The 14221-nt window shown below is 39.0% G+C and overlaps 1 protein-coding gene across 1 annotated transcript; it reads left to right on the top strand.

Annotated features, from left to right (window-relative positions):
• The first annotated feature begins 6129 nt into the window (after nucleotides 1-6129).
• Nucleotides 6130-10314, top strand: LOC125615306 (X-linked retinitis pigmentosa GTPase regulator-interacting protein 1-like). Its single transcript, XM_048798850.1, has 2 exons — nucleotides 6130-6245; nucleotides 9504-10314. The coding sequence occupies exons 1-2, from the start codon at nucleotides 6148-6150 to the stop codon at nucleotides 9856-9858; spliced, it is 453 nt and encodes a 150-aa protein (XP_048654807.1). The 5' UTR covers nucleotides 6130-6147; the 3' UTR covers nucleotides 9859-10314.
• The last annotated feature ends 3907 nt before the right edge of the window (nucleotides 10315-14221 follow it).

Genomic DNA, 14221 nt, shown 5'->3' with positions numbered 1-14221 from the left:
ACCTTGGAAAAGATCAGAAACAAGAACAGAAAGTTTATAATGCACCAATGAAAGAAAGAAAGAAAATAGAATGCTTTCAGGACTTGCTAGTACTGGGGATTGAACCCAGGCCCTTGCACATACTAGGCAAGCACTGAACTCTATCTTCAGCACTTTTTGTCTTATTTTGAAACAGGATCTCATTAAGTTGTCCAGGCTGGCCTCCAACTGCAATCCTCTTGCCTCAGCCTCCTGAATAGCTGGAATTACAGGCTTTCCAGGACTTTTAGACTCATCTCAGCCCTTTGTTATCATCTTCTTTCTTGAATTGTTCATTCTTTCATCTTTTCAATGATTTGACACAGATATATTGGTTGTCTTCTTTGTTCTAGGAACTGTTCAGATGCTGGATATATACAGGTAAACAAAATAAACCAATTCTCTGCCTTCAAAGTCCTTATATTTTAGTGAGGGAAAAAGAAAATAAACAAGTATACATAAATTTAAATGGTTTCTGAGGATTGTGAATGTTACAAGAGAAATAAAACAGAGTGATATGACAAAGTATAACTGGGAAAGTGCTCACTTATATCTAGGTTGGAGAAAGGTCTCTTGACAGATGGAAAGATGCTAAGAAACTGAAGAATGAGAAGGAACTGCCACATAAAGAGCAAGGGAAACAGCATTCCAGCAGACTACAAAGGGCTTGGGAACAGGGCCCTTAAGGGTTCAGGGAGCAGAGAGGAAGCCAGTAGTGAGGAGTTTGTGAGCTAGACCAGGAGAGGCAGAAGGTGTGACTAAAGAAGCAAGAAGTAGGTCAAGTGGTGTAGGAACCCAGTAACAAGTTTAGCTTTTATTCTAAATGTAATAAAAAGCCAGTGGGGACTTTTAAACAGAAGATGCTATAAGTTGCATTATTTTATAAAAGTCATTCTAGATGTTTCCGGGAGACTTGATGGAGAAGGGTCAGATAAAAATGGGGAGAGCATTAAGGAAACTTTATAGTAGTTGACGAAAGGCTCGGGTGGCTTGAATTACAGTGGTGGTTACAGAGAGATCTATAGCTTTTTTTGCGGCGGGGGGCGGGGGGGGGTCTATAGCTTTTTGTTCATTTGTTTTAAGGAAGAACCTAAAGGGTATACTAGTGGATGAGAGAAAGGGAGGAAGCAAGGTTTTAGGAATGCTAGGGTACTAGTACCATTTATGGAGATGGGGAAAGACTGGGAAAAGATCATTTTGGAGGGAGAAATTGAAACTCCTCTTTAGGATTATGTGTTTGTGATATCTAATAACCATGTAAGTGGAAGTGTTTAAAAAATAAGAAGATGTACAAATTTGAAGGTCAATGCTGGATACATAAATTTTGGAAGCAGCAGCATATTTTTATGTAGTATTTAAAGCCAAAACACTGGGTACTATCACCCAGGAAAATGAGTGTTGACTAAGGTCTAAGGTAATTTATAGATGGATTTCCTGATTATTTAGGGCAGAGAGTAGAATATGACCACCCTAGCCCTCCCTAGTTGACTTAATGGTTCTAGCCATTCACAGAGGCTAATTTAACTTTCTCAGTCTAATTTCCAGTTTCTAGGAGAAAGAATCTGATTCCCCAGCTTGGGTCTGTTGTTTGTCCCTGATCATATCACAGTGGCTGTGGGAATTGGAATAAAATTAGAGTTTAAACTGGTTCCTGAAAGTCAGCCCCTGTAAATTGTGTGGAGAATAGGGTTAAAGGTCCATTTCCCAGAGAAAATGTGGTCAATGGTTTCCAGGCTGAGCATTCACCTAAAAATTGATGCAATATGTTCTATAATCAGAAAAAAACTGACTTTAATTTTGAATTAAAAATGTCATTAATACTCAGTTCATGGTCTTATTCTTAGAGTTGTCCACATCAGGTAAATATGACTACGATGTATCATATACCATCATGAAAGTGCTGAGAAACTCCTGCTACAACTTGTACAGATTACAGAAGTCACCCTAAAGTTTTCTCTAATTGGCTGAACTTTCCCCTCTATTTTGTGTCCTCTGGACTCTCTTACAACTCAAGAGCTGAGATGATGTCACATGTGGTGAAACATGCATCAGGGTTTCTGCTGGTCAGAGACATGGACTCAATACCTCTGTCAAAAGGTAAATCTAATGCCTGGGGACAGATTTTTTGAGAATTAAAACAACTTTAAGTCTGCCATTGTGGAAAATTTTGCTAGTCTTCACCATGACTGCTTTGCTTTCAGTTTTCTCTTCAATCTTTCAATACCTGTTCTTAAAATAGTTTTTTATTTTAATTTTTTTTCTTCCTTCCTTCCTTTCCCCGCCCCTTTCTTTTCTTTTACATGTATGTGGGGTGGGAGTACTAACAGGAATTGAACTCAGAGCCTCGTGTACATGCTAGGGAAGACAATTCTTATAATAAAATTTCTATGTTACCAAAAGTCAAGAACAAATTAACATGTTTCACACATTTATGCATATGATTATTCTATCAGTCTCACTAAGCAGTAGTAGATAAGATGAAAGGGTTCTTCCTGATCAGAGCTTCTTCTACACAGGCCTAAGATATTTTTGTAAATTTGTTACTTCTCTCCCACTATTCAATCCTAATCATAGCTACAGTTGATACTATTTTCACTTATATATGTTTTTATCAAGGATAGGGCACGGTGTATACTGCCCACAGCTGTATACATGGTACACCCACTTTGGAAAAAGGGTTGGCATTATCTAGTACTGTTGAACTGGGTATGAATTTGCAGGAATTCTTTCACCTGTGTACAAGCAAACATGTATCAGAATATTTATAGCAGCATTAGTCATTAGAGTAAAAAATAGGAACAACTTAAATGTCTAATAATCAGAAACTGAATCTATATTGATATGTATTTGTAAAATGAAATGATAGTAGGCCATCATGTGTGGTGGTGTATGCCTTTAACCCCAGCAATTCAGGAGGTTAAGGCAGGAGGATTACAAGTTTGCAGTCAGCCTCAGCAATTTAGCAAGACCCCATCTCAAAAAATAAAAAGTGTTGGGAGTATAGCTTGGTGGTAGAGCACTCCTGGGTTCAATCTCCAGTAGTGCAAGAGAAAAAGAAGACGGAAAAGGAGGAGAAAAAGTAATAATAGCAAAAAGTGAATAAGAATGACTCAGCTACTGTTAACTTGGATGAATTTCAAAAACAATGTTGAGCAAAAGAAGCCATCACAGAAGAGTAAATAAAGAATGGTTTAGTATGTGTAAATATGAAAATCAGGGAAGACTGAACTATGTATTGTTTAGGAATATATATATATATATATATATATATATATATTATATATTATATATAATATATATATTTATATATACACACATATGTATATATGATAAATTTAAGTATCTTTATAAAATTATAAAGCAATGTAAGAGTTATTACTACAGCTTTTGCAGCAAGGCAGGAATAGGAAGAATAAAGGATTTATAGGGAGTTCTTAGTATACATATTAGTAATGTTCTATTTTTATTTATTTATAAAAGTCAATAGACCTTTATTTTATTTATTTATATGTGGTGCTGAGAATCAAACTCCGTGCCTCACACATGCTAGGCAAGTGCTTTACCACAGAGATACAACTCCAGCCCTAATGTTCTATTTTTTTTTTTTTTTAAGTTTGGTGATATGTGTGCTTGTGCCCAGCTATATAAACAGGTTTTTTTTAAAAAATATTTTTTTAGTTGTAGACGAACACAATATTTTTATTTATTTATTTATTTATTTATTTATTTATTTATTTATTATGTAGTTCTGAGGATCGAGCCCAGGGCCTCACACATGTGAGGCAAGCACTCTACCACTGAGCTAAAACTCCAGCCCTATATAAACAGTTTTTAAGGAAAATTTACATATCAAGCCTAGTGTGGTGGCACACACCTGTAATCTCTTTGATTTGGAGGCTGAGATGGATGGTTGAAAATCTGATGCCAGCCTCAGCAATTTAGCAAGACTCTGTCTCAAAATAAAAAGGATTAAGGATGTAGTGCCTTGGGTTCAACCTCTAGTGCCACAGAAAAAAAGAAAAAGAAATCAACAAAATTCACTCCTTTAAAGTATATGATTCAATAATTTTTAGTATTTCACAGAGTTGTGCATTCACTACCAATATCTAATTTTAGAGTATTTATCACCCTAAAAAGAAACCCTTTACAGGGCTGAGGGAGGGAGGAGAGGAGGAAAAGGGGAAACACGGGGGAACAATATTGGCCAAATTATATTGTTGTATTGTGTATAAATATGAACATGTAATAGCACTTTCTACCATTATGTATAATTATAATGCACCACCAAAAAATATGAGAAAAAAAAAAGAAAAAAATGAGAAAAGAGTTTTTTTGGGTTTTTTTTTTTTTTTTTTTTGATACTGGGGATTGAACTCAGGGGCACTCGACCACTAAGCCACATCCCCAGCCCTATTTTATATTTTTTATTTAGAGACAAGGTCTCACTGAGTTGCTTAGCACCATTGTGAGTTGCTCACAGCCTCTTGTTGAGGCTGGCTTTGAACTCCTGTCTCAGCCTCCGGAGCCACTGGGATTACAGGCATGTGCCACAGTGCCCAGCTGGGAAAAGATTTTTAAAAAGAAAGAAGAAACAAGTCCAGAAGTCGAAACAGGCAGATGCCAAGATCTTTAATTTGCATGATAATTTTACTTTGAGAAAAACTTAGTGAGATCCAGCTTTACCTGCCATTTATTTCAGTCCTCTTTGGAAGAAGCTATGTCATTGAAAATTGATACAAAAATGGGATATGTCTAATGTTTCACATGAGAGGAAAGAAACTGATATTTAAACCTCTTATTTATCTATTTATTTATTTATTTTGTTATTTTTCATTAATAGTAAAGTATAATTTAATGACATTTAATCCTCTTAACTCACACTTTTATGTCGAGCTGGGTATAGTGCTGCAGGCCTGTAATATCAGAGGCTTAGAAGGCTTAGGCAGCAAGTTCAAAGCCACTCTCAGCAATTTAGCAAGGCCCTAAGCAACTGAGTGTGACCTGTCTCAAAATAAAAAATAATAAGGGCTGGGGATATGACTCAGCATCCCTGGGTTCAATCTCTGGTACAAAAAAAAAAAAAAATCATTAATCAGTAATGATGTCAATGATTTAAATATGAGCTCCGTTTTTTTTTTTTAATATATATCTTTTTAAAGTTGTAGTCAGACACAATACCTTTATTTTATCTTATTTATTTATTTATTTTTAGGTATGTATTTTTTGTTGTAATCGAACACAATATCTCTATTTTATTTATGTGGTGCTGAGAATCGAACCCAGGGCCTCTCATGTGCAAGATGAGCCCTCTACCGCTGAGCCACAACCTCAGCCCTATTTATTTATTTTTATGTGGTGCTGAGGATCAAACTCAGTGCCTCGCACATGCTAGGTAAGAGCTCTACCCCTGAACCACAACCCCAGCCCATGAGCTCTGGGGTTTTAAGGTAATTCCCATTTACGGGGAGATCAGAACTGACACAGGCCAGTGAACTCATGTTGCCCAGGGAGATCTAACTTCTTCTGCCTAGAACAAATAGAGGCTGTATCCCAAAGATGCAATTTGGGAAGAGTTTATCCAAACCTCAAAAGGAAATGAGATGACTCTTGGTAATCAGGAAAGGCTTTTATGCTTTTCCTTATGGGGGTTTTGAAAATAATCATAGACACAACCTTGTATTGGTTCAAATTATCTACTAAGGAGGAAATATAGATTAAAAAGAAAGATTAAGGGCTGGGGGTGTGGCTCAACGCCTGGGTTCGATCCTCAGCACCACATACAAACAAAGATGCTGTGTCCACTGATAACTAAAAAATAAATATTAAAAAATTCAAAAAAAAAAAAAGAAAGATTAAGTAGAAAAAAATCCCTACTTGACATTTTTATTGACAGAATGTAATTTGCAGAGAGGAGGTCATCTTGGTTCATGCTGGAAGGGTAGGGGGAATCCTCCAGAGGTCCATTAGTGGTCATGGCACATACTTCCTAATTCAAGTTAGACTCATGCTCTTTGTATAAGATGTGATGTGAGATCTGATGGGTTAAAAAGATTACATTAAAAATGTTTCCAATTACCTTCTTCTGGGACTTTAGGTAAGAATATAAAAACTCAACTACCCTCTGCCAAGATGAGCCGACAGGAACTAGAGGACAGTCTCTTTCGACTTCAGGAAGATCACATCTTGTTGAAGGAGCTTTTTTGGAAGCAAAAGGATGAGATCAAAAGGTACCTATAAGTTGGGATTTCGGCTTAGTGGTAGAGTGCTTGCCTGGCACATTCGAGGCGCTGGGTTTGTTTCTCAGCACCACATAAAAATAAATAAATAAAGTATATAATTTGATTTTTTTTTTTAAAGTACCTACGGCCCTGGCATGATGGCATACACTTTTAATCCTAGCATCTCAGGAGGTTGAGGAAGGAGGATTGTAAATTTGAGGCCAGCCTCTGTAATTTAGCAAGACCCTGCCTCAAAAATAAAATAATAATAATAATAATAATAATAATAATAACAGCAACAACAACAACAACAACAACAATAAAGGCTGGGAAAGTAGCTCAGTTCAATCTCCAGTCCCATAAAAAAATAAAAATAAAATAAATCGGGGCTGGGGATGTGGCTCAAGCAGTAGCGCGCTCGCCTGGCATGCAAGCGGCCCGGGTTCGATTCTCAGCACCACATACAAACAAAGATGTTGGGTCCGCCGAAAACTAAATAAATAAATAAATATTAAAAAAAGAATAAAATAAATCATATTGATTCTTTACTGTGTACAAGCATGTGTAAGTGATTTATGAATATATATTGATGAATTTAATATTATAAATACTATTAACTCATAGTATGAAGGAAGTATTATTATGAGAAAAGAGGACACAAATAGTTAATAACTTGCTTGAGATTACCCCTAATGAGTAGCAGAGTTGAAAGTTCTTATTCAAAAATATGTCATCTACAGTGACCTTATTGTAGGTTATTGTCTTTCAAAGGTGGATCTCTGGGGTGAAACCTGGAAAGTAATCTAAGATGGGGATGAAGAGAGATAAACAGATGGATAAACAGACGGAAGGATGGGAGTTCTGAAAGTCTACCTCTAAAGACTTTTTGGTTTTTGTTTTTTGTACTGGGGATTGAATCCAGGGGTGTTCTACTACTGAACCACATCCCTAGTACTTTTTATTTTTTTATTTTTTGGGGTACTGGGGATTGAACTCAGGGCACTTGACCACTGAGCCACATCCTCAGCCCTATTTTGTATTTTATTAGAGAGACAGGGTCTCACTGAGTTGCTTAGCACCTCGCTAAACTGCTGAGACTGGCTTTGAACTCTTGATCCTCCTGCCTCCGCCTCCTGAGCCGCAGGGATTACAGGTGTGTGCCACAGTGCCCAGCCCCATAGTCCTTTTTATTTTATTTTTAAATTTGGAGATAGGGTCTTGCTAAACTACTGAGGGTGGTCTGGAACTTGGGATCCTCCTGCCTCAGGCTCCCAAGTTGAGTAACAGATTATAGGCCTATGCGACTGCATCCAGCTTCGAAGACAACCAGGAACACCTGTAGTAGGTCAAGCTGGGTTTATTATTCATTACAGTTACAGAAAGAGAAAATGTATATCATAGAGATCTAAAGGTATCACAATAAATATATTAGGTTCTATTACAATATCTGTGCTTTGGTTGAGTGATTCAAAGAAATAGGATCCTCCTCTAAATGCTTCAGATTTTGAGTTATCTGAAGGCAGCCGAGATAGCAGACATGGTGGTACAAATTTGTAAATCCCAACGACATGGAAAGCTGAGGCACCAGGATTTGAGGCCATGCTGCGCAATTTAGCAAGACCCTGTGAGAAATAAAAATGGATGGGGCTGGGTGCAGTGGCAGATGTGTACCACTGCACCCAGCCAGTTATTATTTCTATGTTTATTTATGGATGAGGAAACTGAGCGTAGAAAGTTAAAGTTTCATGCCCACGACTACATTTCTAAATGTCAGAATAGGCAGGCAGTATTGCCTTGGTTGGTTCAGGCTGCCATAACAAAATATCATAGACTAGGTAGCTTAAGCATCAGAAATTTATTTTCTTAATTCTAGAAGCTAAATTAGGGTGACTGCATGGCAGCACTCTGGTGAAGGCTATCTTCCTTGCTTGCAGACTGCCTCATTTTTGCTGTGTCATCACATGGTGGGGCAGAAGGCAGGGGTTGCTGGGGACTGGGACAGGACGCTCCTTCTCTTGTAAGGTCACAGTTCTACCAGATTGATGCCCCCTCTTATGACCTCAATTAGCCTTAATAACCTTGTAATAACACAATCTCCACATACAATCATGTTGAAGTTTAGGGATTTGTGACGGGAATACAATTCAATCTATAGCACAGTGATTCCATAGAATATGATGATAATGGTAAAACTCATGATAGCAAATATCCATAATAGTAAGGTAAGTATCAGTATATACTAGGAACTATAAAAGAGTAATCTTTAATTTGGGACACACATATATAAAGGGAGGTATAGACAAATGGAGCTAAAAATAAATATTAAAATTATGGCCAGGTCTGGTGATGCATGCCTATAATCCCAGCTATTTGGGAGGATGAGGCAAAAGGATTGCAAGTTTTAGGCCAGCTTTGATAACTTAATGAGTAGAGCTCCTGTCTCAAAAATAAAAGGGGTTGGGGATGTAGCTCAGTGGTAGTGTTCCTGAGTTTAATCCCCACTTCCAAACCAAACAAAAAAACTACTTATATCTATCATTGTTTAAAAATTGGTATTTTTATTTGTTTTATGACTATAATTCAGTACAGAATCATATGTATGTGTATATATATATATTTGTGTATATATATATACGAATACAAATTATATATGTGTAATTATATATGTATACATACAAATTAAATTATATTACATATATAGATATTAAATGCCTATATACATTTATAAATTATATATGTATAATGTATGTATGTATATAAACACACATATATATGTACATATACATTTGGGGGGTACTGGAGACTGAACCCAGGGTGCTCAACCACTGAGTCACATCTCCAGACCTTTTCATTTTTTGCTTTGAGACAGGGTCTCATCAAGTTGCCCTGTCTGGCCTCAAATTTATGATCCTGCTGCCTCAGCCTCCTGCGTCTCTCCAACACAGGCGTGCACCATCATGCCCGGCTATATTTAATTTTAAAATAAGTATACATAGAAATATGGTGAAGGAGTGGTCCAATATTTTTTACTAAGATGAATGTGTGATCAATACAATGGAACGGACAAAGGACAAAGATGGACACTATGATGTCCCCTGCCCTCAAGTTACAGGTGTAATCAGGGATAGAAAATTAATTTTTAACTGTAAATAACCGACCACAGTAGATTAATTAATATCACAGATCAATTCATAATTATGTGTCACCAAATAAGCTGCAGAAACATCCATTATAAAGGAAGAAACCACGTGTTCTATTTTGCCATAGGCTGAGGACGACCTTACTCCGATTGACCGCCGCTGGTCGAGACCTGCGGCCGGATGAGGCAGCGGCGCAGTTCTCAAAGCCCACAAGGCGGCGGCGGAAAGCGGAGTGCCGGCAGCGCTTCCCCGTGCATCAGAGCCAAGCCATGAATCAGCGTCCGCCCATGCACCAGCGCCAAACCCTGCGCCAGCGCGCCCCGATGCACCAGCGCCCTCTGACGCAGAAGTTGCAAGCACAGGTTCAGCGTCTCAGTCTGTCTGCTCCGGGTGGTGGCCAGGCTCGGGTCCACGTGGGACGCAGAAGACTCCATACCGCTGGTGGGAGGGTGCTGGAGAAATCTCAAGAGGGTGAGGCTTAGGATCATATCTCCAATAAAACACTGGGAAGGAGTGATGTGCCAGCCACATTACCCTCCGTGTTTTATCCCTCCCACTTACCCATGTTGTTCCTTTGTTTGGATGTCTGGATCAAAATTCTCATTTTAGGGGTGGGCATGTGGTTCAGTGGTAGAGTGCTTGGGTAACAAGCAAGAAGCCCCGGTTTCTATTTGCATAACTTCTATCTTCTAGCTCTTTCTGGAATACTGCTGAAAGGAGAATCACACAACAGGAAATGAGAACTTTGCTAGTGGGTCTGCAACAGACTAGAAAAGAGATGTAGGGAGTAGGGGCTGTGGCTCTGCAGTAGCGCACTTTCCTGGCAGGTGTGAGGCACTGGGTTCCATTCTCAGCACCACATATAAGCGGGGAAAAGCCTATAAACAACTAAAATTAAAAAAGAAAGAAAGAAAAGAGATGCAGATGCAACATTTTGGTCCTACTCAGGTGTGAGGGAAATAATCTTATCAGGGATCCTCCTGCATGTCAGGCTATGTGGCTGAAGAGCAAGGATTTCCAGAACAGTTTGCCTCTAAACCCCAGGTTTAGGGAAGTGGACTCCTTTGAAACCATGCTCAAATAAATCTAAGTCCCTTCTTCCAAGAAAAATACACAATACACATAGATAAACTTTGCATATGATTTCCATTGCTTCGGAGATTACCAAAGCCCATCACTGTCTCGACCCCTCGCCGGCAAGGGAAAACACGACACAGGATTCTTCTTTCAGCAGTTTATTCAGGCCTTGAGTCATGTATCATCTTCTAGCGCCCGCCTGCCGCCACACCCAAGCACAGCTTAATAAAGCCCCCCGCATCCCAATCCTAAGCCGCCACGTGGATCTCTCTCATAGGGTGGTAAGGGATTGCGCGCCAACTCTCCATAAAAGGAGTTGTTTATCACAGGCCACAGTGGAAGCCGGCGCCATCTTCTAATGGCGGCCACGGTCTATAAGAATGGCTTACCACACATCACTGACTGTCTAGAATTAGAAGTCAGGCTGCAAATGACCCATGCTGGTTGCAGTGACTCCTTTTCCTATATTCCAAGTGGCTGAGTCTGTGACCTTTCTCTGAACCCAGTGCTGAATCTCCAGAGAAGACACCCCATCTCCATGGGCCTAATTCAGGGATGAGAGCCTAGGGGAAGGAAATCTAAATACAGCATTAATTTAAATTCTCTTATTAGTAAGTACTCATTTGTTTTGATTAGTATAGTCCTATGCTACTCCAAATAACTAAACTTTTATAAAAACATCTGTAAGTAGAAAAATAGAATGAGTCAAAATTACAGTTCCTTGAAACAGTTCAGCTTTTTGGGCACCCATGGTGTATCAGGCACTAGAGATAAAAATGAGATGTGATTAGGCACGCAGTCCCTGCCCTGGATAAACTTGTACCTTTCCTTCTTCCCATTTACACTCACGCACCTGAGTCTGAAGTCTCACTGACTTAAGAAACCTGTAGTTGCAGGTCAGTGTAAGAGTAAGAAGACCTTCTCCTTTGGGGCCAGTTGTCACATAAGGACTTCCCTCAGGTCTCAAGCCTCCCTGAGTCCAGCAGTTGGTGTTCCAGATTGAGCATCTGGTGTTCTGGAGGGTATTGCTGTTGTAGGGACAAACGAGGCAAGGCACCGAAGATAGCAGGAAACAGTTTTATTTGGCTGCAGCCAGGTTCAGAGGGTACAGCCTTTGCTGTAATCAATCAATCCCCTGAACCCCGAGTTCAGGGAGTTTCAGAGTTTTATATCCAGCATGTAAGGGGAGGGGCTCAGAAGTTCACAGTCTGCAGAAGTTCACATAAAAGAAGCTTTTTCTTTCACTGTTCTGGGCAAGTTAACTCTTCAAGGACAACACCTGAGAAGGGGAGAGCTTCATCTCCCCTTTCTTTCCTCCCCCTGCCAGCTGTTACCATGGGCCCATTTGTAACTTATCTTAAAAATGTAGACATCTCTGTGAAGCCCAGCTCAAGGCCAGAGGCCTTGTTTGCACATTTCTTCAAAGTGCTATACTGGATACGTTTGTGAAAAAGTAGTAAGGGGGTATCCAGCACCGGGAGTGCTGGTATCTTCCTGGCCAGTGGCCAAGCTAAACAGGGCATCAGGAAAATAAAAATTTATCCATATTGATCTTTTTCTCAGAGACTCTTTGGCTGACAGTCCCAAAATCAGCCATGGTGAGAATTCCTGGAGAAGCCCAGTTAAGACTTTTTTCTGAGGAGAGAGGGGGTGCCACTTCATTGCATCTTCTGCTTACACTTTCAGGGTCAAGAGACAGGCTGAGCTACACAGCCCCTCCCACATTTAAGGAGCAGGTGACAAATGAGAAAACCAGAGATGAAATAACCAATGAGCCCAGCAGCGAACTGTGAGTTCTTTTCAATTATTTCACACTGTTACCCCTGCAGCTTTAATTGGAAATGCATCATTTAGGGAACAAGTGAATGTTGGTGATTTCTAGCATAGAGAAGATGAACATCAACCCTAGGTTAAATTCCAATTTCAATGTTTAAAAATGGAAAACAAGCATCTCCCTGTCCTCTGAGGAAAGGAAAATAAAGGTCCTTTCCTCAACTGAAGATATTCCCTTTCCCCTTTATATTTTTACCCTTTATGTTATAATTCATTTATGTATCCATTTGGCATTTGAAGGCCATATTTTGTAAGATTATTCTCTACAAGTACCAAGATTACCAAATCTTTTAATGTCTTAGAAATATGACAGCCTAATTCTAAGTCCTATAACAATAATTTCTATTTCTCCCTTTCATGTTTAATGTTCCTAATTCTAACAGAATAATTTCTTTCAACAAAGTAATAATTATGGTTAAACTCACTGGTCTATCCCTGTTTACCAGTGCCCACATTATGGCCAACAATACTATGCAAGTGGAAGAACCACCCACACCTCCTGAGAAAATATGGTCCCAAGATGAAAATTTTGAACAGAGAAACTCATTGGAGTGTGCTCAGAAGGCTGCAGAGCTACGGTAAGAATTTGACTTTCCATGCCTCAAACCATAAGGAATTGGAAAAGCAAGAGATTCTCATTTATATCTTTCTTCCGTCTCAGAGACAAAAAAAGAATGGTTAGGATTAAATTCAACCTGAGAAGTAGACCTGGAGTCCCTCCCAGGTTAAGAAATGAATTAACTTTAAGGGGATGCTTATGAATAATAGATTTGCTGCTTTACTTCATTGAAAGAAAGCTATTTCATCACCAGATAGGAGTTCTCAGCTCTCACTGTGCATCAGTCCCTAGAGAACTTTTTTAAAAAATAGATTTTATTTTTTAGATGTCCTCCTGTTACTGAAGACATTTTTTGTTTTGTTTTTCTGTTTCACACCAAAATTGAGCAGAATATACAGAGTTCCCTCATATACATGTCCATACATATACAATACAGCCTCCCCAGTATCAACATCCCATGCCAGACTGGACATTTGTTACGGTGCACCTACATTAACATATCATTATGACTCAAAGGCTATAGTTTACATTAAGGCTCATTCTTGGTGTTGCACATTCTACAAGTTTGAACAAATGTATAAAGATATATATCCACCATTATAGTATCATACAGACTTTATTCATTACCCTAAAAATCCTTTGTGCTCAACTTATTCATGTCTCTTTCCCCAAACCCCTGACAACTATTGATCCTTTTACTGTTTCTATAGTTTTATCTCTTTTTCCAGAATGTCATATAGTTGCAACCCTTTCACTTGGTAATATGCATTTAAGATTTCTCCAGGTCTTCTCATGGCTTAATAGCTCATTACTTTTTAATGCTGAATGACATTCTGTTATCTGGATGTACTAAAGTTTATTTATCCATTTAGATACTGAAAGCTATTTTGGTTGCTTCTAAGTTTGGGCATTATTAAAGCTCCTATGCTGCCAGGTGAGGTAGTGCAGACCTCTGATTTCAGCAACTCAGGAGGCTGACACAGAAGGATCACAAGGCCAGCCTGGGCAACTTTTGTAAGACCCTGTCTCAAAATAAAAGACAAAAAGTTCTGGGGATGTATCTCAGTGGTAGAGTGCTTGCCTAGCACTTTCACTCTGTGAAAGGCCCTGAGTTTGATCCTAGTATTGCAAAGAAGAAAGAAAGAAAGGAGTGGAAAGAGAAAGAAAGAGAATGAGAGAAAAGCAAAAAGATGCTACAACATTGTGTGCAGGTTTTTGTGTGAACACGTGTTCAGTATGGAGATCTTTTAAAACCACAAACCATGGGCCCCACCTCAAAGATTCTTTTGTAATTACTCAGGGGTGGGGTTCTGGCAGTATTTAAAGATCTCTCCAGGTGGCTCTAATGAGCAGCACAGAGGAGAGCCCAAATCCTT

This window comes from Marmota marmota, unplaced genomic scaffold, assembly GCF_001458135.2.
Source record: "Marmota marmota marmota unplaced genomic scaffold, marMar, whole genome shotgun sequence".
In the NCBI taxonomy this organism is placed as follows: Eukaryota; Metazoa; Chordata; class Mammalia; order Rodentia; family Sciuridae; genus Marmota; species Marmota marmota.
Note: the sequence above shows the minus strand (reverse complement) of the source record. Positions and strands in the feature narration are given on the sequence as shown.